General features: G+C 41.0%; 3 protein-coding genes across 4 annotated transcripts in view; all 3 read right to left on the bottom strand.

Annotated features, from left to right (window-relative positions):
• The window catches only part of Zfp458 (zinc finger protein 458), a 41,410-nt gene extending 14,094 nt beyond the window's left edge, over positions 1-27,316 (bottom strand). Inside the window, exon 1 of the mRNA XM_039102853.2 lies at positions 27,200-27,316. Coding sequence (XP_038958781.1) covers positions 27,200-27,205 — 6 coding nt within the window. The 5' untranslated portion in view covers positions 27,206-27,316. The remainder of the gene's footprint in view (positions 1-27,199) is intronic.
• The window catches only part of Zfp455 (zinc finger protein 455), a 118,947-nt gene that overhangs the window by 48,704 nt on the left and 42,893 nt on the right, over positions 1-27,350 (bottom strand). The window lies entirely within an intron of this gene.
• Positions 1,880-27,330, bottom strand: LOC108349973 (zinc finger protein 728-like). Of its 2 annotated transcripts, XM_039103575.2 has the most exons (4): positions 27,200-27,330; positions 14,187-14,313; positions 13,639-13,734; positions 1,880-5,013 (listed from the first exon to the last, which is right to left on the bottom strand). In XM_039103575.2, exons 1-4 carry the CDS (start codon positions 27,203-27,205, stop codon positions 3,992-3,994), a joined length of 1,251 nt encoding a protein of 416 aa, XP_038959503.1. In that variant the 5' UTR covers positions 27,206-27,330; the 3' UTR covers positions 1,880-3,991. The 2 variants fall into 2 exon arrangements, with proteins under 2 accessions (XP_038959503.1, XP_063138924.1); XM_063282854.1 differs by lacking the exons at positions 13,639-13,734; positions 14,187-14,313 and having other exon boundaries at positions 3,292-5,013; positions 27,200-27,313.

Below are 27,350 nucleotides of genomic sequence, written 5' to 3'. Positions count from 1 at the left end.
TGAGGAAAATAATGAAAAGTCTTTTGATTATGTATTATTGTATAACAAGTAAGTGTGTAACAAATAAAAGACTGAGGCGAACTCAGAGAAAAAGAGAGAAAACCTGAATGCTGTTTCCAAGCACAAACTTCAGAAGAACAGCGAGTCACCCGTCAGCTTGCATCTGCATCCTAGCCTGTGACTCTGATTTTCACATCCATCCAATCCTCACATTCTCGAGACCCCTGAATTGACTGAGGCTGGTCCTCAGGACCTAAGAATAATAGGAATAGAAGAAGTAGAAGAACTCCAGTTCAAAGGCTCAGAAAATATTTTCACAAAAAGCATAAATTTTTTTCTAACTTGAATTAGGAGATGCCTGTAAAAGTACAACACCCAGTTAGATCATCAAAATATTGGACGGAAAAAAAAAGTCATAGAGGCAAAGGAAAGGGGACATGAGATGGGGAGTTTGCAGAAGGGAAATTGGGTAGGGGGATGACATTTGAAATGTAAATAAATAAAATGATTAATAAAAAGAGAGGTCTGTTGTGGTTTGCCCTGAAGCTAATTCCACTGCCCCAAGGACAGCTACCTAGTCAAGGACTCAGAACTCAGGTGACTTCACCAGAACCACTTTCCCATTGAATTTGTACAGTACAGGTGAGGGGCAGGTACAGGATAGAAGGAGGCCTGTCACCAGTGGAAGGGGAAGCCCTGGGTCCTGCTAAGACTGAACCCCCAGTGAACTAGACTGTTGGGGGGAGGGGGACAATGGGGGGAGGGTGGGGAGGGGAACACCGATAAGAAAGGGGAGGGGGGAGGGGGATGTTTGCCCGGAAACTGGGAAAGGGAATAACACTCGAAATGTATATAAGAAATACTCAAGTTAATAATAAAATAAAATAAAATAAAAAAAAAAGGAGGCCTGTCATTGGAGGAGAAGGAAGGATGGGCAGGAGAGAAGTTTGAAGGAGGAGGAGGAGGAGACTAGGCCAGAGAGAGAGAGAGAGAGAGAGAGAGAGAGAGAGAGAGAGAGAGAGACACCGAGAGAGGGGAGAAGCCATGGCAGGTGATGTTAAGATTCTGCTCTGTGTATTTACAGGTTGTTATCAATGTTCCTAAGTGATGGATGGTACCGGGCCTTGTATGTTTAAGTGGGCAATTATATCTTACCAATTGGGTGAAAAAAAAAAAAAAAGTCTAGATTGATTCAATAGAGCAGCCTCCGTGTCTCAGGAAGAAAAGGCACATGGGAGGAAGAGCTGTCTTTTTTGCCATGCTTTGAGGGGACAAAGAACGCTTCAACCATGTGACTGCTGAGGTGGGATCTGGTGGAACTGGGGCCTGTTACCTTTGCTACAGACAGGGGGGCAAGGATGTTTGGCAGGGTGGGTAGGTGGGACTAGCCACTGAAGAGTAGGAAGATGGAGATAATAGGTAAGAGCACGGTATTCTAGCAATTGTGCTTAGATTGCAAGTTATAAAAGTAACAAACTGTGTATGTGTGTCTTTTATCTGTGGATTCAAGGGTCTCTAATGGGGACTGGTATTGTGGTCCACATCCTGGAGCAAATGACAGTAGAGCAAAAGGAAAATGGGGGAGCAGTTGGGGTGGGAGTGGGGGGTTGAAGAGTGTGATTCACCCCAAGGAAAAATGTGTTAGCTTTTAAAGGTACACTCAACAGATGTGTGTGTGTGTGTGTGTGTGTGTGTGTAAGCATGTAAGTAAAGAGGAGAGGAAACACTTTTTTTGAAGAAGGGAGCAAAAGGGAGGGAAATAATGGAAAAAGGGAGAAAGTACATGATTCATATGTATTAAATATCACATTGAAACTTGCACTTGGCATGAAGATTTAGTAAATGTTCTCATGGCAATGATAAAATATGCACACAAGAGTAACTTTAAGGGTTTAATTTGGATCACAGTTCAAAGTCACCATCTACCATGGATCCTTACTCAGTGTTCTATTGCTGTGAAGAGACACCAAAGCAGGAAAACTCCTATAAAAAAAAAGCATTTAATTAGCTTGTTCACAGTTCCAGAGATTTGTTCATTATTATTGTGGGAAGCAAGCTAGGGAAGATGGTGGAATGTGGGCACACGTGGTGCTTGAGAAGTAGCTGAGAATAGCACATACTGATTTATAGTCTGTATGAAGAGAGAGATACTGGGTCGGAGCTTTTGAAATCTCAAATACTACCCTCAGTGACCACTTACTCCACTGATGCCACACTTCTTAATCCTTTTCCAGAGTCCTTAGGGCAATTCTTATTCCAAACACAGCATGTGGTGAGAAAGTTAAAACAACATAAATTTAAAGTAGCTGGTCCTGTCCCATCCAAAGTCACGAAGCAGGAGATAGATGAATAGCTATTCTCGGGGTATTTTCTTATAAGACAGCATTTCAGTCAATCAGATGCTTCCAATCAAAATCAACAGATCTTCTGAAATCAATTAAACTAATCATGTAAATACTACAAATCAACCAGAGGCTTGCCTCTCAAATCATTATAGAACTCATGGTACTAACAATTGAGAAACAAGAGTTATTTCTTGATCCTTGTCTATGTAAAACACAAAGTCAATTTAAGAACGTAATGTAAGTTTACTTTTTCTGGGCACATATACTTATGTTTGTGTGAGGGTCCATGCATTGAGATCAGAGGACAACCTTCAGAGATAATTACCTCTTTCTATTTTGTTGGTACTGGGAATACTAACATGGGTGTGGATCTTGTTGACAATTAAGTTTGTTCCCAAAGCCAACATGCTAGCTCTGTCCAAAAAGCTTTATTATTTTTTTAAGATATATTTATTTATTTATGTATATGAGTACACTGTAACTTCAGACACACCAGAAGAGGGCATCAGGTCTCATTACAGATGGTTGTGAGTCACCATGTGGTTGCTGGGAATTGAACTCAGGACCTCTGGAAGAGCACTCAGTGCTCTTAACTGCTGAGCCATCTCTCCAGACCCTCCAAAAAAATTTAAATAATAATATTTCCTTCCCTTTCCCCAACCTTACCTTCACTTCATAAGTAAAATAGGCTACAACTTGAAAGGTCTACAAAGTACTTAATAATTACAATACTATAAAAGACCATACTCCAAGTGTCATGTGAGACTCAAGGCAATCTCTTAACTGTGTGCTCCTACAACATAAAAACAAGTGACTATTTTTCTACAAACTGGTATAGAACAAGTGTTTCAATTCTAAAACAGAAGAAACAAAAGAAAGCAAGAATCTGTCCCAAACCCAGAAGAACAAACACACAGACTAACAAACAACTCCACTCTTGACATGATTGTATGAATGATTCCAAACTTTACCACATTCCCCAAACTTATAGGGCTTCCATTCACCATGAAGCTTTTGGTAACTTTTAGGGTCTGGAAAAGTGTTAAGGTTTTATGGACATTTTAACATTTATATTATTTCACTCCAGTTTGAACTACCTTGATTTGAAAAATGTAAGAAGGCTTATTAAAGGGTTTGCAACATTTTTTACACTTGTGGCATTTCAGCCTAGTATGAATTATGAGGTTTTTCCCAAATTTTGAGTAAGTCCAAAAGAATCACATTCTTCACACTTATGTGGTTTCTCTCAGATGAATTCTTTGATGTTCTTTAAGGCAAGAAGACTGATAATAATAGTGTTTGCCCCATTCTTTACATGTGGAGTGTATCTCCAATATGAAGAGTTCTGTGTTCAGATCATGCTATGGAACTTCTAAACTATTTGCTACATTTTTTTTACATTTGTATGGTTTCTTTCCAAATGAATTCTTTGATGATCCCTAATTTATTGTTGAGCATTTTGACATAAATTTTTCATTTGTAATTATTCTCTATATTGTGAGTTAATTTGTGTAGATATAGGTATGACTTTGTAGAGGAGGCTTTTCCACATTCTTCACATTTGTATGATTTCTCTCCAGAATGAGTTATCAAATGAGGAGAAAGAAGCTGGAAAGTTCTAAAGAACTGACTGATACATCATAATTTTAAGGTTTTGATCCTCTGTGAATTTTCTTGTGTTTGTAAAGTCTCGATCGATAATCAAAGCCCTTGCCACATACTTTACACTTGTAGGGTTTCACTCCTGTGTGAATTATCTTGTGTTTACGAAGTGATGATGAATAACAGAAGGCATTTCCACATACTTCACATTTGTATGGTTTCTCTCCTGTATGAATTTTCTTATGGTTGGAAAGCCTTGATGGATAATCAAAGGCCTTGCCACATACTTCACACTTGTAGGGATTCTCTTCTGTATGAACTATCTTGTGTTTAGAAAGTATGGATAGATAATGGAAGGCCTTGCCACATACTTCACACTTGTATGGTTTCTCTTCTGTATGAATTTTCATATGGTTGGAAAGCCTTGATCGATTATCAAAGGCCTTGCCACATACCTCACACTTATAGGGATTTTTTTCTGTATGAATTTTCTTGTGTTTATTAAGTTTTGATCGATAATAGAAGTCCTTGCCACATACTTCACACTTGTAGGGTTTCTCTCCTGTATGAATTCTCTTGTGCGCCGAAAGTAATGATGAATCTCTGAAAGTCTTGCCACACTCTTCACATTTGTAGGGTTTCTCTCCTGTATGAATTCTCTTGTGCTTAGAAAGTAATGCTGAAGCTCTGAAAGTCTTGCCACACTCTTCACATTTGTAGGGTTTCTCTCCTGTATGAATTTTCTTGTGCATAGAAAGTATTGATGGATCATGGAAGGCCTTCCCACATACTTCACACTGGTATGGTTTCTCTCCTGTATGAGTTTTCATATGGGTGGAAAGCCTTGAAGGATAAGGAAAGCCATTGCCACATATTTCACACTTGTAGGGTTTTTCTCCTGTATGAACTCTGTAGTGTCTAGAAAGTAATGACGGAAAACGGAAGGACTTGCCACATTCTTCACACTTGAAGGTTTTCACTCTTACATGAAGTCTGTAGTGACTTTGAAATACTTTTTTCTCCTCAAAAACTTTCCCACAGTCTTTGCAGGTATAACATTTTTTCCCTGGTGAGTAAAGGTTGAGAATTGAACAGAATAAAAATCTGTATATTTACACTGATTATTTAAAAAAAAACATATACTCATACTTGTATTTGTCTATATAAATGATAAGCTACATTTGAATCTCTATGCCTGTACTCAATGAAGACTAATTTAAAACATAGAATAAGTGAAACTCATGTATCCTTCCATCAATGGAACAAGACTATGACAACATAGAACAAGGAAGCAAAGGAATAATCAAAATCAAACATTTAAAGAAAGAATACTATCAACTAAGAAAAATCATAATGGAAAAATGCAAATACAAATCAAACCCTTAAACAAATAGAGAAATTTTTTGAGTAGTTAAAAACTAAGTATAGCTTCCTGGTTGCTGCCGCTGCAGAGAGCCCGTGGGCAGCACCCCACGAGCGAACTTGAGCCCCGGGATAACAGGTAAGACCAACTTTTCTGCTGCAAGAAAGCTGCCTGGTGAGCTTGGGACACACGGAAGCAGAATTCCTGTAGGACCGGGCACGTTCTGTGTTTACTGGAAGTCCCACACCCGCGGATCCCGGCCCGCAGCAGCTATCTGCCCCCAGACCCTGTGAGAGAGAGACCCAACCGCCAGGTCAGGTGGGCACTCCTGAGGCTGCAGAGCGGAAGAGACCACCAACACTGCTCACCCCTGCCCACATCCCTGGCCCAAGAGGAAACTGTATAAGGCCTCTGGGCTCCCGTGGGGAAGGGCCCAGGAGCGGCAGGACCCCTGTGCCTGAGACACCACCAGAACCAGAAGGAAACAGACCGGATAAACAGTTCTCTGCACCCAAATCCCATGGGAGGGAGAGCTGAACCTTCAGAGAGGCAGACAAGCCTGGGAAACCAGAAGAGACTGCTCTCTGCACACACATCTCGGACGCCAGAGGAAAAAGCCAAAGACCATCTGGAACCCTGGTGCACTGAAGCTCCCGGAAGGGGCGGCACAGGTCTTCCTGGTTGCTGCCGCTGCAGAGAGCCCGTGGGTAGCACCCCACGAGCGAACTTGAGCCTCGGGACCACAGGTAAGACCAACTTTTCTGCTGCAAGAAAGCTGCCTGGTGAACTCAAGACACAGGCCCACAGGAACAGCTGAAGACCTGTAGAGAGGAAAAACCACACGCAGGAAAGCAGAACATTCTGTCCCCATAACTGACTGAAAGAGAGGAAAACAGGTCTACAGCACTCCTGACACACAGGCTTATAGGACAGTCTAGCCACGGTCAGAAATAGCAGAACAAAGTAACACTAGAGATAATCTGATGGCGAGAGGCAAGCGCAGGAACCCAAGCAACAGAAACCAAGATTACATGGCACCATCGGAGCCCAATTCTCCCATCAAAACAAACATGGAATATCCAAACACACCAGAAAAGCAAGATCTAGTTTCAAAATCATTTTTGATCATGATGCTGGAGGACTTCAAGAAAGACGTGAAGAACTCCCTTAGAGAACAAGTAGAAGCCTACAGAGAGGAATCGCAAAAAATGCCTGAAAGAATCGCAAAAATCCCTGAAAGAATTCCAGGAAAACATAAATAAACAAGTAGAAGCCCATAGAGAGGAGACACAAAAATCCCTGAAAGAATTCCAGGAAAACACAATCAAACAGTTGAAGGAATTAAAAATGGAAATAGAAGCAATCAAGAAAGAACACATGGAAACAACCCTGGATATAGAAAACAAAAGAAGAGACAAGGAGCTGTAGATACAAGCTTCACCAACAGAATACAAGAGATGGAAGAGAGAATCTCAGGAGCAGAAGATTCCATAGAAATCATTGACTCAACTGTCAAAGATAATGTAAAGCGGAAAAAGCTACTGGTCCAAAACATACAGGAAATCCAGGACTCAATGAGAAGATCAAACCTAAGGATAATAGGTATAGAAGAGAGTGAAGACTCTCAGCTCAAAGGACCAGTAAATATCTTCAACAAAATCATAGAAGAAAACTTCCCTAACCTAAAAAAAGAGATACCCATAGACATACAAGAAGCCTACAGAACTCCAAATAGATTGGACCAGAAAAGAAACACCTCCCGTCACATAATTGTCAAAACACCAACGCACAAAATAAAGAAAGAATATTAAAAGCAGTAAGGGAAAAAGGTCAAGTAACATATAAATGGAGACCTATCAGAATCACACCAGACTTCTTGCCAGAAACTATGAAGGCCAGAAGATCCTGGACTGATGTTATACAGACCCTAAGAGAACACAAATGCCAGCCCAGGTTACTGTATCCAGCAAAACTCTCAATTAACATTGATGGAGAAACCAAGATATTCCATGACAAAACCAAATTTACACAATATCTTTCTACAAATCCAGCACTACAAAGGATAATAAATGGTAAAGCCCAACATAAGGAGGCAAGCTATACCCTAGAATAAGCAAGAAACTAATCATCTTGGCAACAAAACAAAGAGAATGAAAGCACACAAACATAACCTCACATCCAAATATGAATATAACGGGAAGCAATAATCACTATTCCTTAATATCTCTCAATATCAATGGGCTCAACTCCCCAATAAAAAGACATAGATTAACAAACTGGATACACAACGAGGACCCTGCATTCTGCTGCCTACAGGAAACACACCTCAGAGACAAAGACAGACACTACCTCAGAGTGAAAGGCTGGAAAACAACTTTCCAAGCAAATGGTCAGAAGAAGCAAGCTGGAGTAGCCATTCTAATATCAAATAAAATCAATTTCCAACTAAAAGTCAACAAAAAAGATAAGGAAGGGCACTTCATATTAATCAAAGGAAAAATCCACCAAGATGAACTCTCAATCCTAAATATCTATGCCCCAAATACATGGGCACGTACATACGTAAAAGAAACCTTACTAAAGCTCAAAGCACACATTGCACCTCACACAATAATAGTGGGAGATTTCAACACACCACTCTCATCAATGGACAGATCATGGAAACAGAAATTAAACAGTGATGTCGACAGACTAAGAGAAGTCATGAGCCAAATGGACTTAACGGATATTTATAGAACATTCTATCCTAAAGCAAAAGGATATACCTTCTTCTCAGCTCCTCATGGTACTTTCTCCAAAACTGACCATATAATTGGTCAAAAAACGGGCCTCAACAGGTACAGAAAGATAGAAATAATCCCATGCGTGCTATCGGACCACCACGGCCTAAAACTGGTCTTCAATAACAATAAGGGAAGAATGCCCACATATAAGTGGAAATTGAACAATGCTCTACTCAATGATAACCTGGTCAAGGAAGAAATAAAGAAAGAAATTAAAAACTTTTTAGAATTTAATGGAAATGAAGGTACAACATACCCAAACTTATGGGACACAATGAAAGCTGTGCTAAGAGGAAAACTCATAGCGCTGAGTGCCTGCAGAAAGAAACAGGAAAGAGCATATGTCAGCAGCTTGACAGCACACCTAAAAGCTCTAGAACAAAAAGAAGCAAATACACCCAGGAGGAGTAGAAGGCAGGAAATAATCAAACTCAGAGCTGAAATCAACCAAGTAGAAACAAAAAGGACCATAGAAAGAATCAACAGAACCAAAAGTTGGTTCTTTGAGAAAATCAACAAGATAGATAAACCCTTAGCCAGACTAACGAGAGGACACAGAGAGTGCGTCCAAATTACCAAAATCAGAAATGAAAAGGGAGACATAACTACAGATTCAGAGGAAATTCAAAAAATCATCAGCTCTCACTATAAAAACCTATATTCAACAAAACTTGAAAATCTTCAGGAAATGGACAATTTCCTAGACAGATATCAGGTATCGAAGTTAAATCAGGAACAGATAAACCAGTTAAACAACCCCATAACTCCTAAGGAAATAGAAGCAGTCATTAAAGGTCTCCCAACCAAAAAGAGCCCAGGTCCAGACGGGTTTAGTGCAGAATTCTATCAAACCTTCATAGAAGACCTCATACCAATATTATCCAAACTATTCCACAAAATTGAAACAGATGGAGCACTACCGAATTCCTTCTACGAAGTCACAATTACTCTTATACCTAAACCACACAAAGACACAACAAAGAAAGAGAACTTCAGACCAATCTCCCTTATGAATATCGATGCAAAAATACTCAATAAAATTCTGGCAAACCGAATTCAAGAGCACATCAAAACAATCATCCACCATGATCAAGTAGGCTTCATCCCAGGCATGCAGGGATGGTTTAATATACGGAAAACCATCAACGTGATCCATTATATAAACAAACTGAAAGAACAGAACCACATGATCATTTCATTAGATGCTGAGAAAGCATTTGACAAAATTCAACACCCCTTCATGATAAAAGTCCTGGAAAGAATAGGAATTCAAGGCCCATACCTAAACATAGTAAAAGCCATATACAGCAAACCAGTTGCTAACATTAAACTAAATGGAGAGAAACTTGAAGCAATCCCACTAAAATCAGGGACTAGACAAGGCTGCCCACTCTCTCCCTACTTATTCAATATAGTTCTTGAAGTTCTACCAGAGCAATCAGACAACAAAAGGAGATCAAGGGGATACAGATCGGAAAAGAAGAGGTCAAAATATCACTATTTGCAGATGATATGATAGTATATTTAAGTGATCCCAAAAGTTCCACCAGAGAACTACTAAAGCTGATAAACAACTTCAGCAAAGTGGCTGGGTATAAAATTAACTCAAATAAATCAGTTGCCTTCCTCTATACAAAAGAGAAACAAGCCGAGAAAGAAATTAGGGAAACGACACCCTTCATAATAGACCCAAATAATATAAAGTACCTCGGTGTGACTTTAACCAAGCAAGTAAAAGATCTGTACAATAAGAACTTCAAGACACTGAGGAAAGAAATTGAAGAAGACCTCAGAAGATGGAAAGATCTCCCATGCTCATGGATTGGCAGGATTAATATAGTAAAAATGGCCATTTTACCAAAAGCAATCTACAGATTCAATGCAATCTCCATCAAAATACCAATCCAATTCTTCAAAGAGTTAGACAGAACAATTTGCAAAATCATCTGGAATAACAAAAAACCCAGGATAGCTAAAGCTATCCTCAACAATAAAAGGACTTCAGGGGGAATCACTATCCCTGAACTCAAGCAGTATTACAGAGCAATAGTGATAAAAACTGCATGGTATTGGTACAGAGACAGACAGATAGACCAATGGAATAGAATTGAAGACCGAGAAATGAACCCACACACCTATGGTCACTTGATTTTTGACAAAGGAGCCAAAACCATCCAATGGAAAAAAGATAGCATTTTCAGCAAATGGTGCTGGTTCAACTAGAGGGCAACATGTAGAAGAATGCAGATCGATCCATGCTTATCACCCTGTACAAAGCTTAAGTCCAAGTGGATCAAGGACCTCCACATCAAACCAGACACACTCAAACTAGTAGAAGAAAAACTAGGGAAGCATCTGGAACACATGGGAACTGGAAAAAATTTCCTGAACAAAACACCAATGGCTTATGCTCTAAGATCAAGAATCGACAAATGGGATCTCATAAAACTGCAAAGCTTCTGTAAGGCAAAGGACACTGTGGTTAGGACAAAACGGCAACCAACAGATTGGGAAAAGATCTTTACCAATCCTACAACAGATAGAGGCCTTATATCCAAAATATACAAAGAACTCAAGAAGTTAGACCGCAGGGAAACAAATAACCCTATTAAAAAATGGGGTTCAGAGCTAAACAAAGATTCACAGCTGAGGAATGCCGAATGGCTGAGAAACACCTAAAGAAATGTTCAACATCTTTAGTCATAAGGGAAATGCAAATCAAAACAACCCTGAGATTTCACCTCACACCAGTGAGAATGGCTAAGATCAAAAACTCAGGTGACAGCAGATGCTGGCGAGGATGTGGAGAAAGAGGAACACTCCTCCATTGTTGGTGGGATTGCAGACTGGTAAAACCATTCTGGAAATCAGTCTGGAGGTTCCTCAGAAAATTGGACATTGAACTGCCTGAGGATCCAGCTATACCTCTCTTGGGCATATACCCAAAAGATGCCTCAACATATAAAAGAGACACGTGCTCCACTATGTTCACCGCAGCCTTATTTATAATAGCCAGAAAATGGAAAGAACCCAGATGCCCTTCAACAGAGGAATGGATACAGAAAATGTGGTACATCTACACAATGGAATATTACTCAGCTATCAAAAACAACGAGTTTATGAAATTCGTAGGCAAATGGTTGGAACTGGAAAATATCATCCTGAGTGAGCTAACCCAATCACAGAAATACATACATGGTATGCACTCATTGATAAGTGGCTATTAGCCCAAATGCTTGAATTACCCTAGATTCCTAGAACAAACGAAACTCAAGACGGATGATCAAAATGTGAATGCTTCACTCCTTCTTTAAATGAGGAAAAAGAATACCCTTGGCTGGGAAGGGAGAGGCAAAGATTAAAACAGAGACTGAAGGAACACCCATACAGAGCCTGCCCCACAGGTGGCCCATACATATACAGCCACCCAATTGGACAAGATGGATGAAGCAAAGAAATGCAGACCGACAGGAGCCGGATGTAGATCGCTCCTGAGAGATACAGCCAGAATACAGCAAATACAGAGGCGAATGCCAGCAGCAATCCACTGAACTGAGAATAGGTCCCCCGTTGAAGGAATCAGAGAAAGAACTGGAAGAGCTTGAAGGGGCTCGAGACCCCAAAAGTACAACAATGTCAAGCAACCAGAGCTTCCAGGGACTAAGCCACTACCTAAATACTATACATGGACTGACCCTGGACTCTGACCCCATAGGTAGCAATGAATATCCTAGTAAGAGCACCAGTGGAAGGGGAAGCCCTGGGTCCTGCTAAGACTGAACCCCCAGTGAACTAGACTATGGGGGGAGGGCGGCAATGGGGGGAGGGTTGGGAGGAGGACACCCATAAGGAAGGGGAGGGGGGAGGGGGATGTTTGCCCAGAAACCGGGAAGGGGAATAACAATCGAAATGTAAATAAGAAATACTCAAGTTAATAAAAAAAAAAAAAAAACTAAGTATAAATTAGTCTAAGATAGAAGGCACCTGAATATATAATATTTATATATTGTACATTATAATAAATCTATATATAGTCTAAGTATAGAGTTTAGTTTTAGAAGGTATGAAACTTAGGCAACTTAAGAAGACTTTCCTTGGTAACATTAAATAAAGATTCAAGACAAATAGTTTTATGCATATCTTTAGGCATAATTGTTTTGTGCATTATATAAAAATTATTCATGTATTAGTCAAATGCTGATTTCTCTGCCCTATATGTTTGTACCATCCAGACAAGGCATTGCATTGTTTAATCTAAGATTCTCCCATCTTATGTTTAGGTAACATTGTTCCCCATTTATGCTCTAACTTCTCAATAAAAGTTAATTGGCCAATGCCTGGTCTGAAGAGAGAATATGCTGGACATCTGACACTGCCGGGAAGAAGGAGAACAAGGAGGAGGTGGGAGAGGAGGAGGAGGAAAAAGGGGAAGAAAGGGGGGTGGGCTCAATATAAGGAAGGGGTCCAGAGAGATATCAAGGAAATATCTGAAGTTCAGAGAGCAAGATAAGTACTAAAATTCATAGCTAGCCAGATTACCTTAAAGGATTAGACTCAATTATTAATTGCGTAGTAACTGTACTATAAAGGAGGCTATCCCAAAAGCTGCTGCCTACCAAATAAATCTTAAGTCTCTGTCTCATTCATTTGGGAGCTAGCCAGGAAAAAAGATAGAAAAAAATCATCACTCGTAAAAAAAATGTATGCACATATATTTAAAAAAAAAAAGTACCCAAGTAAAAGATTACATAGAAATGACAGAGCTTTCTATGTTATGGGAAATGTAGGTTAATCTCATAGTAGAAGAAAACAAAGCTAATAAGACTCAAAGCATCCTAAATGTTATATTATGTCTTTCTTTCACAGAAAAAGACAGAAGATTAGATCTTCAAAGATGACATGAGCATGTTGTCTTCTAACAGGCAGCAGCTGACTCAGATACAGACACCCAAAGCCAAACTATGGGTGGAGCTTGGGGATTCTTATGGATGAATAGGAGGAAAGATGATGGGCTCGGAAGGGAATAGGAACTCCACAAGAAGGCCAACAGAGTCAACTAATCTGGATCCTTGGGGCTGTCAGAGTATGAACCACCAACAAAAGAACAAACACCAGTTAGACCTAAACCTCCTTGTTCATATGTAGCAGATGTGCAACTTGATCGTTATATAGATGCTAAACAATTAGAAAGGAGGCTATCCCGAAAGCTGATGCCTATATGTAAAATATATTCTACTAGCTAGCTGCCATGACTGAACTTAGTGGAAGAAAAAGCACTTAGCATTACAGAGTCATATACTGTCAGGGTGGCGGTGGGGGATACCCAGGGAGATGTTCACCTGCTTAGAGCAGAAGAGGATGGCAGACGGAGGAAGAATTATGGGAAGGGGTGACCAGGAGAGGGACTGGATGTAAGGTGAATAAGTAAAAAAAAAAAAAAAACATTTAAAAAAGATGATTTATACTAGAATATTGTGTCTCAAGGGATTTATGTTAGCTCTTAGCGTTTTCCACTCTGTTCTCTGATACCCTCCTTCTGACTTACCTGAATACATAGTGGTAACCTCTCCTTTCTTCACAACTAAAGGCTCCTCTATTTGCTCCAGAAATGTGACCAGGTATGGCTTAGAGGAAGCAAGACCTGTTTGGGGGAAAAGTGGAACAACACTGTTACAGTGGTAAAATAAAATGTCCCTCCAGGACTGTGTGAATAAGGAATGAGAAGATATAACAAAGGAGGATAGAGCGCTGGTTCTCGTGTGTTTTCTGATGGGCAAGGCAGAATCCTTAGGACGAAGTTGGAAATTGCAGGTCCTGAGCTTCACACCCCTCGCTACAAGGAGAACTTTTATAACTGAAATGTGTGACGTGCTCTTCGAGGTGTACCACTTATGTTCTAATACAAATGGTACCTTTAAGAGGGTGGTATGAACACAAGAGGAAATAGTTCTAAGCTATATGAATAATTTTTATTTTCTTTAAAAGTAGCCCTATGGACATCACTGATGGACGTGGAAGTTCCCATGAGATATTGTACAAAGGGAGCAACTTTCATGCTGACAATTAAAAGTTCGTCATGGAAGGTATCCTCACCCAGAAACACAAGGTTGTTGTAATTCTCCAATGTCACGTCCCTGTATAAATTCCACTGAGCAGGACCCAGGTATTCCCACTCCTCTCCAGAGAAATATATAGCCACATCCCAGAATGACAACATATCCTGAAAAAAAAAAAGTTTCAAAAAGACAATTGTTGTTTGGGGTTGGTATGGGGCTTCCATGTATTCAAATGCTAAATTTTGTACCTCAGTATCTAGTTGCCCCAAGACAAGTGAATTACCACAAGTTCAACAGCAATTTTTGTGTAAAACTGGCTCCCCAATTTAAAATATTGGTTAAACAAAACTGGCAATAGTCAATTCTGAAGGAGGATAGAGGTAGGCAGGGCTTCGATGACTGGATTGGGGGTCACAGTTAAGGTCCACAATGAGGAGGAGAAATAGGGAGGGAAAGGAAAGCTGTAAGGACAGGTCTTCAGTAGTCAGGATAGATCAGTAGCAACGTCCAAGTGAATTGTCCCCACCCCTGTCCCAGACAGACTAATGGAACAGAAATAATTCGGGAAAGACTTACACAGCAAGAATTTGGGGAGCACAAATGAGGAAGTAGCCAGTCTAGCTTTAGAAAAATAGATTAGGAGTAATCAATACCCCAGTAATTAAGCAAATGCCAAATAAATAAATCATAGCCTGAATCTCATTCGTTTGGAAACTATACTGGGATAGAAATGACTATGATTAACTTACACGTTATGCTAATTATAAATGCCAATAATAACATAAATGCAAAGTGGCATCATGTGCTTCTGCATATAATTCTGAAGGATACCCTAAGTGAGAGGAGAGCTGGAAGCACTTTTGATATAGGTAAAGAAGAATCCTAAAATATACTTGAAGTGGTACTGTTTGCAACACAGGAATCATCTCTAAGTGGAGTGGATCACAGAAGGTCCTAGAAATTCCTATAGTATAATGCTTTTAAGAACCATAAAATGAGGGGATGGGGATTTAGCTCAGTGGAAGAGCGCTTGCCTAGCGAGCGCAAGGCCCTGGGTTCGGTCCCCAGGTCCGAAAAAAAAGAAAAAAGAAAAAAAAAACCATAAAATGTAGAACAAGGGCAAATAAAAATGTCAGGAGGGAGATAGATGGCTCAGTAGTTAAGAGCACTGGCTATATATCCAAAGGACATGGGATTGATTCCTAGACGCTACATGGCCACTGACAACTGTCTATAACTCATTAGAGAGGATCAGATAATCTCTTAGACACGAGTGGTGACAAAATACAAACACATACATGCCCTTGTGAGAGCTTCTATTCCTGCCATGAAACTCCATGACCAAAAATCAGATTGGTAAGGAAAGGTTTTATTAGGCTTGCACTTCCTCAGCACAGCATGGTTCATTATTGAAGGAGGTCAGGACAGGGATTTAAACAAGACAGGAACTGGGAGGCAGAAGATGATTTAGACATGATGGCAGGGTTGTGCTTATAGGCTTTCTATAAGTGGCTTGCTCAGCCTGCTTCTTTATAGAATCCAGGGATATCATTCCTGAGTTAGTACCCTGTATATCAGGCTGTGCCATACTCCATCTGATGCACTAGGAAAATGCTCTACAGGCCGACACACAGCCTAATTGGTTATTTTTTATTTTTAAGTTTTTATTAAACATTTTATTCATTTACATTTCAAATGTTATTCCCTTTCCCGATTACCCCTCCACAACCCCCTCCATTTCATCCCCCTTCTTCCCCCTCCCCTTTGCCTCTATGAGGGTGCTCTTCCACCCACTCACCTACTCCTGCCTCACTGATCTAACATCCCCCTATGCTGGGTCATCAAGCCTCCACAGGACTAAGGGCCTCCCTGCCCATTGATGTCGGATAGGGCCATCCTCTACTACATTTGTACCTGGAGATATGGCTCCCTCCAAGTATATGCTTTGGTGATTTAGTCCCTGGGAAATCTGGGTGGTCCAGTTAGTTGATATTGATCTTCCTATGGGGATGCAATTACTGTCAATTCCTTCAGTCCTCCTTCTAGCTTTTCCATTGAGGTCCCCAGGTTCAATCTGATGGTTGGCTGTGAGTATCTGCATCTGTATTGGTCAGGTGCTGGTAGAACCTCTCAGGGAACAGCCATACTAGGCTCCTGTAGGCAAGTACTTCTTGGTGTCAGTAACAGTGTGGGTGCTTGGTGTTTGCCAATGGGATGGATACCTAGGTGGGGCAGTGCCTGGTTGGCCTTTCCTTCAGTTTCTGTTACATTTTTTGTCAATGTCTTTCCTTTGGACAGGAGCATTTCTGGGTTAACAATTTTGAAATGTATGGGTGGCCACATCGCTCAACTGGGGGCTGTACCTATCTACTGGAGGTGGTCTATATAGGTAGTATCTCCCCTGTTATGTATTTCAGATAAAATCACTACCATTGGATCCGGGGAGTTTCTCACTTTCCTCGTGTCTGGGACTTTCTAGTGACTTTCCCCAGTTACCCGTCCTCCAGTCCTACATGTTTATATTCAATTTCCAGACCCTCTGTACTTCTCTACTTTCCCTCCCAATACACTTTAACCCACAAATTTAACTCCCTGACCTATGATGCAGTTTTTAATAGTCATACTTGTGGTACATTGGACAGTTATATACTCTTCAGGCTTGCAATATGAACAACATTCATATTCTATTACTTAAAACAGAGCAATGTTCATTTCCTGCCCTTCAGCAACATCATAGGATAGCAGCATATTTTCACCACAGATGGAGTTTTGAACTTGTTTTCTCATTCTTAAGTGGGATACAGGAAGTTGCAAAGAAAGAAAGGTAAAAACCATTTAAAATACATGTTTGCGAAATATATTACTGTAGAATGCTTCTCTTCTGAGAAAGCACAATAAATGATCTTCCAAAAATCATAAATCTGAAGCAGGTCTTGGGAGCTACTTCAATTACAGCCTAGAATTGGCAACTCGTGGCCTTCTTTACCATCAAAAAAAGTATAAGAAAGAGTGATGAGATCGACATTCACCATTCTTGGATTTTTCTGCAAATTCAGGATCAATGTTGAAAAACACTGGCATATCTACTTCTTCTTGTGTACTAAGCCTTTGTTCTTCAAAACAGAAGCACTGTACTTTGTTGAAATACTGTCTGACTTCAAACAGTGCAACATCACATGTAGAAATCCCAATTACTGGTTTGTCAGTAGGATTCTTAGCTTTATAAAATGCCAGTGCAGTCTCTCCTGGTACCACATATATTTCTGTTTGCTGAAATCTGAAGTTCCATTGGAGACTGGTATGAAAGTTAGCATTGAAGGTTACCTTAATGATTTGATCCATAACAGGCACCATGTTTTCAATCTGGTCTGACGCATGCCTGGCCACTAGTGATTGTCTAAGTCCAGCAAGTGTGAGCACCATCTTGTTCCACTGCCACCCATGCTGGAAAGGGTTGCTGCTCCTTGGCTGCCACGAGTTTGCTTATGTGGTGGATTATGCTGAGGGATTTCCATATATTGAACCATGATGCATCCCTGGAATGAAGCCTACTTGATCATGATAGATGATAGTTTTGATTTGTTCTTGGATTCAGTTTGTAAGAATTTTACCGAGTATTATGGCATCAATGCAAATCAAAACAACCCTGAGATTCCACCTCACACCAGTCAGAATGGCTGAGATCAAAAACTCAGGTGAAAACAGATGCTGGTGAGGATGTGTAGAAAGAGGAACATTCCTCCATTATTCGTGGGATTGCAAGCTGGTATAACCACTCTGGAAATTAGTCTGGAGGTTTCTCAGAAAATTGGGACATAGTACTACCTGAGGCCCCAACTATACCACTCCTGGACATATACCCAAAAGATGTTCTAACATATAACAAGGAAACATACTCCACTATTATTTTCATAGTAGCCTTATTTATTATAATAGCCAGAAGCAACCCAGATGTCCCCCAACAGAGAAATAGATACAGAAAATGTGGTACATTTACACAATGGACTACTACTGAGTCACTAAAAACAATGACTTCATAAAATTCACAGGTAAATGGAAGGGACTAGAAAATATCATCCCAAGTGACGTAACCCAGTCACAAAAGAACACATATAGTATGCATTCATTGATAAGTGGATATTAGGAAAAAAGCTCCAAACACCTACGATACAACTTACCGACCACACGAAGGTTAAGAGGGAAAGCTGAAGTGTGAGTGCCTCAGGTCTACTTAGAAGTGTGAACAAAATAATCACAGGAAGTAGAGGGTGGGACGGACTTGGGAGGAAGTGAGGAGGGGGAGGGCATAAAGGGAGAGCAGGATCAGGTGTGGGAGTAGACAGGGGGGATATACAGAGGATCAGGAAATTGAACGGAAGTGTGTAATAATGGGGGGTGGGGAACTGAGGGTAGCCACTGAAAATCCCAGACATCAGGAAAGCAAGAGGCTCCCAGAAATCAAGGGGGATGAGATTAGCTGAAATGCTCAACAAAGGAGAAAGAGAGAGAGAGAGAGAGAGAGAGAGAGAGAGAGAGAGAGAGAGAGAATCTGTCGAGACTATATCCAGAGGTCAGAGAGAGTGAATGGATGGGGTCACCCATCCTTCTCAAAAAAATTTTTTTTTCTTTTCTTTTTTTCGGAGCTGGGGACTGGACCCAGGGCCTTATGCTTGCTAGGCAAGCGCTCTACCACTGAGCCAAATCCCCAACCCCCTTCTCAAAATTTTAACCCAGAAATTCTCCCGTCTAAAGGAAATAAGACAAAGTGTGGAGCAGAAACTGAAAGAAAGGTCATCCAGAGACTGCCCCACCTGGGGATTCATCCCATATGCAGCCACCAAACCCAAACAATATTGCAGATGCCAGGAAGTGCATGCTGACAGGAGCCTGATATGGATGTCTCCTGAGAGGCTCAGCCAGAGCTTTACAGATACAGATGTGGATGCTTGCAGCCAACCATCAGGCTGAGCATGGGAACTGTAATGGAGGAGTTAAGGGAAGGACTGAAGGGGCTGAAGGTATTTGCAACCCTATAGGAAGAACAACGATATCAACCAATCAGATCCCCCAGAGCTCCCAGGGACTAAACCACCAACTAAAGAATACACATAGAGGGACCCACGGCTCCAGCTGCATATGTAGCAGAGGATGTCATTGTCTGGCATCAAAGGAAGGGGAGGCCCTTGGTCCTGTGAACACCACTCGATGCCCCAGTATTGGGGCATGCAATGGTGGTGGGGCTAGAGTGGGCATGTGGATTGAGGAGCACCCTCATGGGGGAAGGGGAAGAGGGATTTGGGGAGCTCTTGGAGAGGAAACTGGGGAGAGGGATAACATTTGAAGTGAAAATAACCAAAAAGAAAAAAGAAAAAAAAGAAAAAAAGTGTAATACACTTTTCCAGCTAAAAGAAAATTCTATGTCCAGAGGGATTCAAAACAATTCTCTGAGGCAAAGATCTACAACCAATCCTTCAACCATTAAATAAGTGAACAAAAAGTGCACTTAAGAACTTTTTCTATGAAGCTATTATCACTTTAATAACAAAATCAGGTAGAGAAACAAAAAAACAACAAAAGAGCACTAGAAGCCAATATCCATAATGAAGTCAGATTCAAGTTGCTCAAAACAAACTGGGGGAAAAAACCTTGCAAAGAGAATACAGACACATGCCAAAAAGATTACCTACTATGACCAAGTTGGCTTTCATGCAGGGATAGTTCATCATATGCAAGTCAATAAATGGAATATGTGACAGTGACATAATATTACAAACTAAAATCAGATGATCACATCAACAGGGGTGGAAAATCCTTGAACAAACTCCAGTATGCTTTTATGCTAAAAGTGCTAGAGAATGTAGGACTGGACAGTTGTTCCTTCAAGGGAAGGAATGTAAAACCTGTTTTCCATACAAACTGAAAGGGGATTTCTACTCTGCTGACCTTTGTTCTACCTCTGTGGCAAGAAACTCTAATGCCACTCACTATCCTCCAAGATGCTTCTTGTAATTACTTTTTATCACTCACTTAAACCTGTTTTTCGACTCAATCTATAGAACTTATCTTTATAGACTTGACAGTGAGTACCCTCTTGGTCACATATGATCTGTATTTAGCTACCTTTGTCCTTCAGGAGATTTATGTATGCTTTGTTGTGCCTAGAGGATTGAGGTAATTACCACTAGAAGAGCTTTCACCTAATTGACATTCATAAATATGCCTAAAGTGAACATGTGGGGGTCAGAGTCTCCACGATTGAACAAAACAGATTCTACTTAGTTGTGTTGGGCAAACTGCTTTCAGACCTCCCCTGCCTTGTTATTCTACTGTCATGAAGGCCATGAACCCCTGCAGGGATGCTGTTTGGGAGCATAAGAGAGAGAATGGGGAGTAAAAAGGACTTCATGAGAAATTTTAAAGAATTATTTACATAATTAAGGAGGTAAAAAAATAAGAATATGGTTTTTAAAAGTAATCTTGGAGCTGTTACCCAAATTCTCTGCTGGCCTGCAGCCACTCTGGGCAAACTCAGCAGTGGTCAACATAATACCTAAACCACACGAAGACATACAAAAAAGGATGAGTATTTGCCCTCTTTTATACAGACAATAAATGGGCTGAGAAGGAAATGGAAAATTGGGAATGTTTCCCAGGGAAACAACCCCCTTCACAATATCCACAAATAATACAAAATACCTTGGTGTAACTGTAACCAAGCAAGTGAAAGACTTGTATGACAAGAGCTTCACATCTGTGAAGACAGAACTTGAAGAAGATAATAAAAGATGAAAAGATGTCCGATGGTCATGGATAAGCAAGATTAACATAGTACAAAATGGCCATCTTATCACAAGCAATCTACAGACTCAGTGGACTTCCAGTCAAAGTTCGAACACCATTCTTTACAGACCTTGAAGGAACCATTCTCAACTTCATGTTAAACAACAAAAATCCTGGAAAAGCTAAAACAAACCTATACGATAAAAGAACTTCTAGAGCTATCACCATCCCTGATTTTATGATATATTGTAGAGCAATAGTAATAAAACTGCATGGTATTGGTGTAGAAGCAGGGCAAATTAATGAATGGAACCAAAAAGAAGAGCCAGAATTAAACCTATGGACATTTGAATTTTGACAAAGAACCCAAAACCATACACTGGAAAAAGTAAGTATCTTCAAAAAATGATGCTGGTCTTACTGTATATCTGCATGTAGAATAGAAAAAGAATCATAATTATCACCCTCCACAAAACTCATGACGAAGTGAATCAAAGACCTCAACATAAAACCTGATACACTAAATCTAATGGAAGAGAGAGTGTGGATACCCTTGAATAAATTCATATAGGAGATAACTTCCTGAACAGGACATCAATGCCTCAAGCAGTAAGATCAACAATTAATAAATGGGACCTTATGAAACTGAAAAGCTTCTGAAAGGCAAAGGACACTGTCAATAGGATAAAATGGAAGCCTATAGAACGGGAAAAAGTATTCACCAACCCTACACCCCACAGAGGGCTAATGTCCAAAATATATAAAGAACTCAGGAAGTTAGACACCAGCAAACCAAGTAACCTAATTTAAAAAAAAAATGAGGTATGGAGCTAAGCAGAGAATTCTTAAACAGAAGTCTCTAATGGCTAGGAAACACTTTTAAAAGGTTCCACATCCTTAGTCATTAGAGAAATACAAATCAAAGTGACTCTGAGACTCTATACCTATCAAATGTCCAAGATCATAAATTCAAATAAAGGCACATGCTGGCAAGAATGTGGATCAAGGAGAATACTGCTCCACTGCTGTGGGAGTGCCAACCTGTACAACGGCTATAGAAATCAATTTGGCAGTTTCTCAGAGAATTGGGAATAGTTCTACCTCAAGACCCAGCTATACCATTCCTAGCCATATACCCAAAAGATCTTCCACCACACCACAAGGACACTTGCTCAAATATGTTCACAGCAGTTTTATTATATAAGGCAGAAACTGCAAACAATTCTGATATCCCACAATAGACCAATGGAATACTACTCAGCTAATAAAAACAAGGACATCATGAAATTGGAAAGCAAATGGATGGAACTAGAAAACATCATCCTGAGTGAGGTTACCCAGACCCAAAAGGGCATGCACGGTATGTACTCAATTATAAGTGGATATTAGCCATAAAGTACAGGATAACCAAGCTAGGTCCAGAGCTAAAGAAGCTAAAAAAACAAGGAGGGCCCAAGGGAGGATAGAAGTGGGTGGGGAAGGGAATAAGAAAGCACATGGGTGATTGGGGGGTAAGGAGGTCAGAGAGCCTGGGAGGGTCAGAAGAGTGAATGGAATTTGATGAAGAGCCAAGGCAAAGGAAAGATCACTGGGACATGTCTGAAATCAGGGATACAAAAGGCCCCAGGGAGTCTATAGTTGTGACTCTATCTGAGTTCTTAGCTGTAATATGTAGTTCCTGCTATCCCACTTTAAGCTCCCAGAAGACCATGCTACCAGCACCTGACCAGAAGCCACCCTGTATCTTCAGATGAGACATACATACATATTAACTTATTTTAAATATGCTTTAGCTCAATGGCCAGGCTCTTCTAAGCCTTCTTCAGCGGTCTCGCCCTTCTTTTCCCTCCCAGCTCAACACCTCTAAATCTGCCCTCAGCTTTAGTTCTCAGTCACCTTTAGTCCCAGCTCAGCATCCATTTTACTTGCATTTCTAATCTCCCACCTGGAAGCAGCCAATGGCCTCTCTGCCCAAGATCTCACATGGCTGGGGGCTGTTTCTTGCCCCAAAGCAAGGGTAATCTTTTTCTCCCCTCCTGGGTCTGCTAGCCTGCCTAGGAGAAACTGGAAGCCCCACCTCTTCCCCCAAGCCATTGGCTGCTAGCATCTTTGTTGGTCAATCGAGAACCAATTGGGAAACAGGACCTTCAGTGTTCATTCCTGATCAGGTGATCAAACTCACACTCTACACCTAGCAGTGGGGAATATGGAGCCTGAAGTGGCTTCTTCCTGGAGTCAGGCAGGACTGTCATTGGAGAGATAAGGACACTAGTCCACAGGAACAAAACCTTCAACCCAAAATTTGTCCTACCTACAAGAAGTACAGGGGGAAATATGGAGCAGACACTGAGGGAATGGCCAGTCCCCGATTAACCCAAATTGAGACTCTTGTCATGGGCAAGAACCAATGCCTAACACAATTAATAATACTATGCTAGCCTTGCAGACAGCAGCTTGGGTTAACTGTCCTCTGACCGAATCCATTCAGCAGCTAAATGAAAAAGAGGCAGAGACCTACAGACAAACATCAGACAAAGCTGGGGGTGTCTTGTGGAAGAGTTGGGGGAAGGTCTATGGTACTGGGAGAGAGTAGGGACTCCACAAAAGACCAAGAGAGTCAAATAACCTTGACCCTTAGGGGTTCCTAGAGGGGAACTACAAATTATAGAGCATACACGGGCTGGACCCACCATCTGACCTCTGAACATTTGTAGCAGAACAGCAACTAGGCCTTCATGCAGGTCTCCCCAGGACTGAAGTGGGGGCTGTTCCTGACTCTATTCATGGCTGTGGATCCTGATCGCCAATCTTGGCTACCTTATCTGGCATTACTGAGAAAGGATGTGCCTAGTCCTGTGGTGATTTAAGGTGCCAACGGGTGTTGATAGGGGAGAAAAGTTCCCTGTTCTCAAAGAAAAGGAGTACATGGAGAGAAGTATGTGAGGGAGGACTGGAAGATGAGCCAGGGACTTTGATTGGCATGGAAAATGAATAAATACACAAATCAATGAAAGAAAAAGAAAAAGAAAAAGAAAGAGAGAGAGAGAGAGAGAGAGAGAGAGAGAGAGAGCGCAAGCAAGCAAAGTGTCCTTGGACTCACTGACAGAAATACTTCAAAGCAGAAAATTGTAGCAATATGTGCATCTCAGGTTTATTTACTTCTCATTTTTATCTCTACCAAAATCAGTACAAATGAGGTTTCATATTCTTTTCATGACCTCTGACATGTACACAGCCATCACTAGGAACTGAATCACATCACCCAACACATTGTTCCTTCAGAGTTTCCCAGAAAAACTTGTCAAACATGCCGAGGTTCCTGCCTGAGTCTGTTAAAATCAGTAAGTCCTTCATTCATACCATCACTCACAGTAGCACTCGGATGAAATGAAAACAGTCTGCGAAGAAAAGGGCAGGACTGCACAACATAGGAGACTGGACTGCTCCCTGAGGAAAAGGAAGGAATCCCACCTTGTCAGCTTACTCTACTGCCAGGATGTGGGTGACTACAGATGGGAAGGACAGTGGTAGATGTGACTGTCACTTCCCATCTGTAGAACTGCAATGCTGTTCTCAAAAGATTCATGTAAATTCAGAAGGAACCTCCATGAGGCCATGACAGAAAATAACAGAGAAGCATATGCAAAGATAACTAACATTCCCTGTAAGTACAGAGGAATGGTCAAGGCAGGCAGAGAGGGGAATCCTTTCTTACATGGTAAATGCAATCAAGTTTCTAATCCCCAGCCCTAAGTCATTAACAAAAGGATGCTAGTGAAATATTAGATTTAAGATTTCAAATACATTCCATAGAACTTCTTAAAGCACTTTTTCAAGTTTTCATAATTAGAAGATGTCAATTGGATGGATTTCTGTCAGGCCTCACTGGTGCTGAGAACTGAAACCAACCAGAAGAAGGTGGAAAATAACTACGTTTTAAGAATCTTTTTAGCTCTTGTTCTCCCTCGCTCTCTTGCTCTTACCCTCTTCCCGATTTGTCCCTTGTCTCCTCATTGCCCTCCTCACTTCTCTCCACATGTTCATGACCTACTCTTCTACTCCTTTCTCTACTCTACTCTCTCTCTTCCTCTGCCCTACCCTCTTAACTCCCCTCCCCATGCTCTGAATAAACACTATTCTATATTTAAAAAAGAAAAAGAAAAAGAGAGAAAAAAATAATCTTTTTAAAACACGGGGTTTCAAGTAGCTTAGGCTCCCTATGAGTTGGTTATAAAGGAAAGGATGACTTTGAACTCCAGGATTCCTGACTTGTCCCCAAAAAGCAAACATGACAGAAATGAGTGATAGAAAAGGCTTACATTCACTTTTATGTCACAGAGTTGTCTAATTTAAAATATATATGAATATTTGGTGCCTGTAAATTATAAATGAGCATGCCACTACCCTCTCTATATTGTAAGGAATGTGTTCTGATGTATAAGCTAGCATATAATTTCAACTTCGTATACTATTATATTTTTCCTACAGATTACTAACATTAACTAGGAAATGTATTTATTCTAGACATGGTTGAAAATTCCAGTAAACAGAACAAGGTGGTCTGAAGCCCATGCTTCCTGAGTGTAGACTTGAATGTCAAAAGCAAGTCGCCAGTTCACTAATACTTGGTTTCAGTGAAGTGTGACAATATAAGGAAGGTCACCTGAGATAGGCAGAAGGGCTGTGCAGGAGAAATCCTGAAAAAACAAAAACAAAAACCAAAAACAAACAAAACATCCCACCTGCTTGGCTGTAAATGGAAAACTCTTGGAAGGAGTCTGTGTGTGCAGAGACGGATGGCCCAGGTGGAAGTTCATTGAGGGGGCAGAGCCTGGAATTGTGTAGGTTCAGGGGTAGCTGTCCTACCTTGGGCTGGTTTTACCTTCAGAATAGTCAGTCACTGCCTCACTCTGTAGTGGACCACACAGCTTGTGACAATAGATAAAATCCTCTCACAATCCACTGCCTTGGCAGAACATGAGCTTCTACCAGTCCAAAAGCTAAAAATCTCATCAGAAAGTATCTTAGGTGAATAGAGTATCTCCCACTTCTCATAGTACATGCCTCTATCAGACTCACACCAATGTATTTTAAACCTTCCTTTCTTAATGACATTCTTTATTCTGTAAAACCATGAAAATGTCTCGTGTTGGAGCAAGACTTTAGATTAAACTAAATCTATATTCTCAGATAATGGCCACTCAAAAGGTTCTGGACTCGTCATTCTCTTAACCCTTCAAGAGGGGAACTGCCTTTTGCATCGACAGGAACCTATGTGAAAATCACAAGACACCCAAGTGTGCAAGAACTTTCCAACTGTTTCTTACAACCTTGTGAAAACACGGGGAAATCTTTCTAGAAATAGGGAGCAACAGTGAAGCTCGCCATACCAGATACAGGGGCAGAGTACATTTAAGGGAATTTAGACATTGCTGATAATGTAAATAGGCAGAAGAAAACCACGGGACCAGAATGAGGCTATTTGTCCTTTCCCTACTCCAGCCCCACCCAGACGTCATGAGTTCCATTTCTCTCCTCACACCAAGTCATCTCTCATATCTGAAAAGGAGTCCACATTTTGGACAGAACACATACTCAGTATTGTTGAGGTATTAGTGTCTAGTGATTTTAAGCGGAGGGGCAAATTCCACAGTTATTTGGATTCTGCACACACTAATTCATACCAATTACACGATTGTTCTGTGGCTATATAGCCATCTATTGTGATGATTCGGGTGACAGGGTTGTCTCTTATTCAATTCGAGGCATCCATAACTTTAACAATTCATTCCAGAGGAAAAGGAACTAACATCCCATATACAGCAATCACCCTCACAGAACTCTCTGTCCCTGGACACTAGGAACTTTAGGAAGCTGGGTGAGCTCGAACAAGCAGTACTCTTCAGGACATAAAGTATAGGGGGCGCTAGGTGTCCATGTGTTCTGTAGGTCCTGAGAAACTGACTACAGCCATGTGAGCACTGGTCTGCTAGGCAGAGCACATTTTCCCAGTAAAGATGAGCGAGCTCCCTTCAGCATCTCAGCACAGGCAGCCAGCAGACCCAGATTACCTTGCCTATCTTGTTGTTTTCAACCTTCTCCCCTTCAAACCTGTGCTCAGGGGCAGTGGTCCAGTCTAAGCAGCACAGCACCTCCAGGTCAACAACTTCCCTAGTCTCACAACAAATCCAAGTCAGCTCCCACGGCGTGCTACCCGCCACCCTACACAGTTCCTCAGATCTGCAAAACGGCGCTTCTCCCTACACCAACCTCCATGTCAGAGATCCAAATGCCGAGCTCAACAGTACAGTCGTCTAACTTTGGAGAGAAGTTAAGTTGGAACAGCGAACTGGGAAACTTGATAACGACGGACTGCCGTCTGATGACGTCACAGTGGTCGGGACTACATTTCCCACAATTC

This window comes from Rattus norvegicus, chromosome 2 (genome assembly GCF_036323735.1).
Source record: "Rattus norvegicus strain BN/NHsdMcwi chromosome 2, GRCr8, whole genome shotgun sequence".
NCBI classification, from domain to species: Eukaryota; Metazoa; Chordata; class Mammalia; order Rodentia; family Muridae; genus Rattus; species Rattus norvegicus.
The sequence above is the reverse complement of the archived record's forward strand: the minus strand, read 5'-3'. Positions and strand labels throughout refer to the sequence as shown.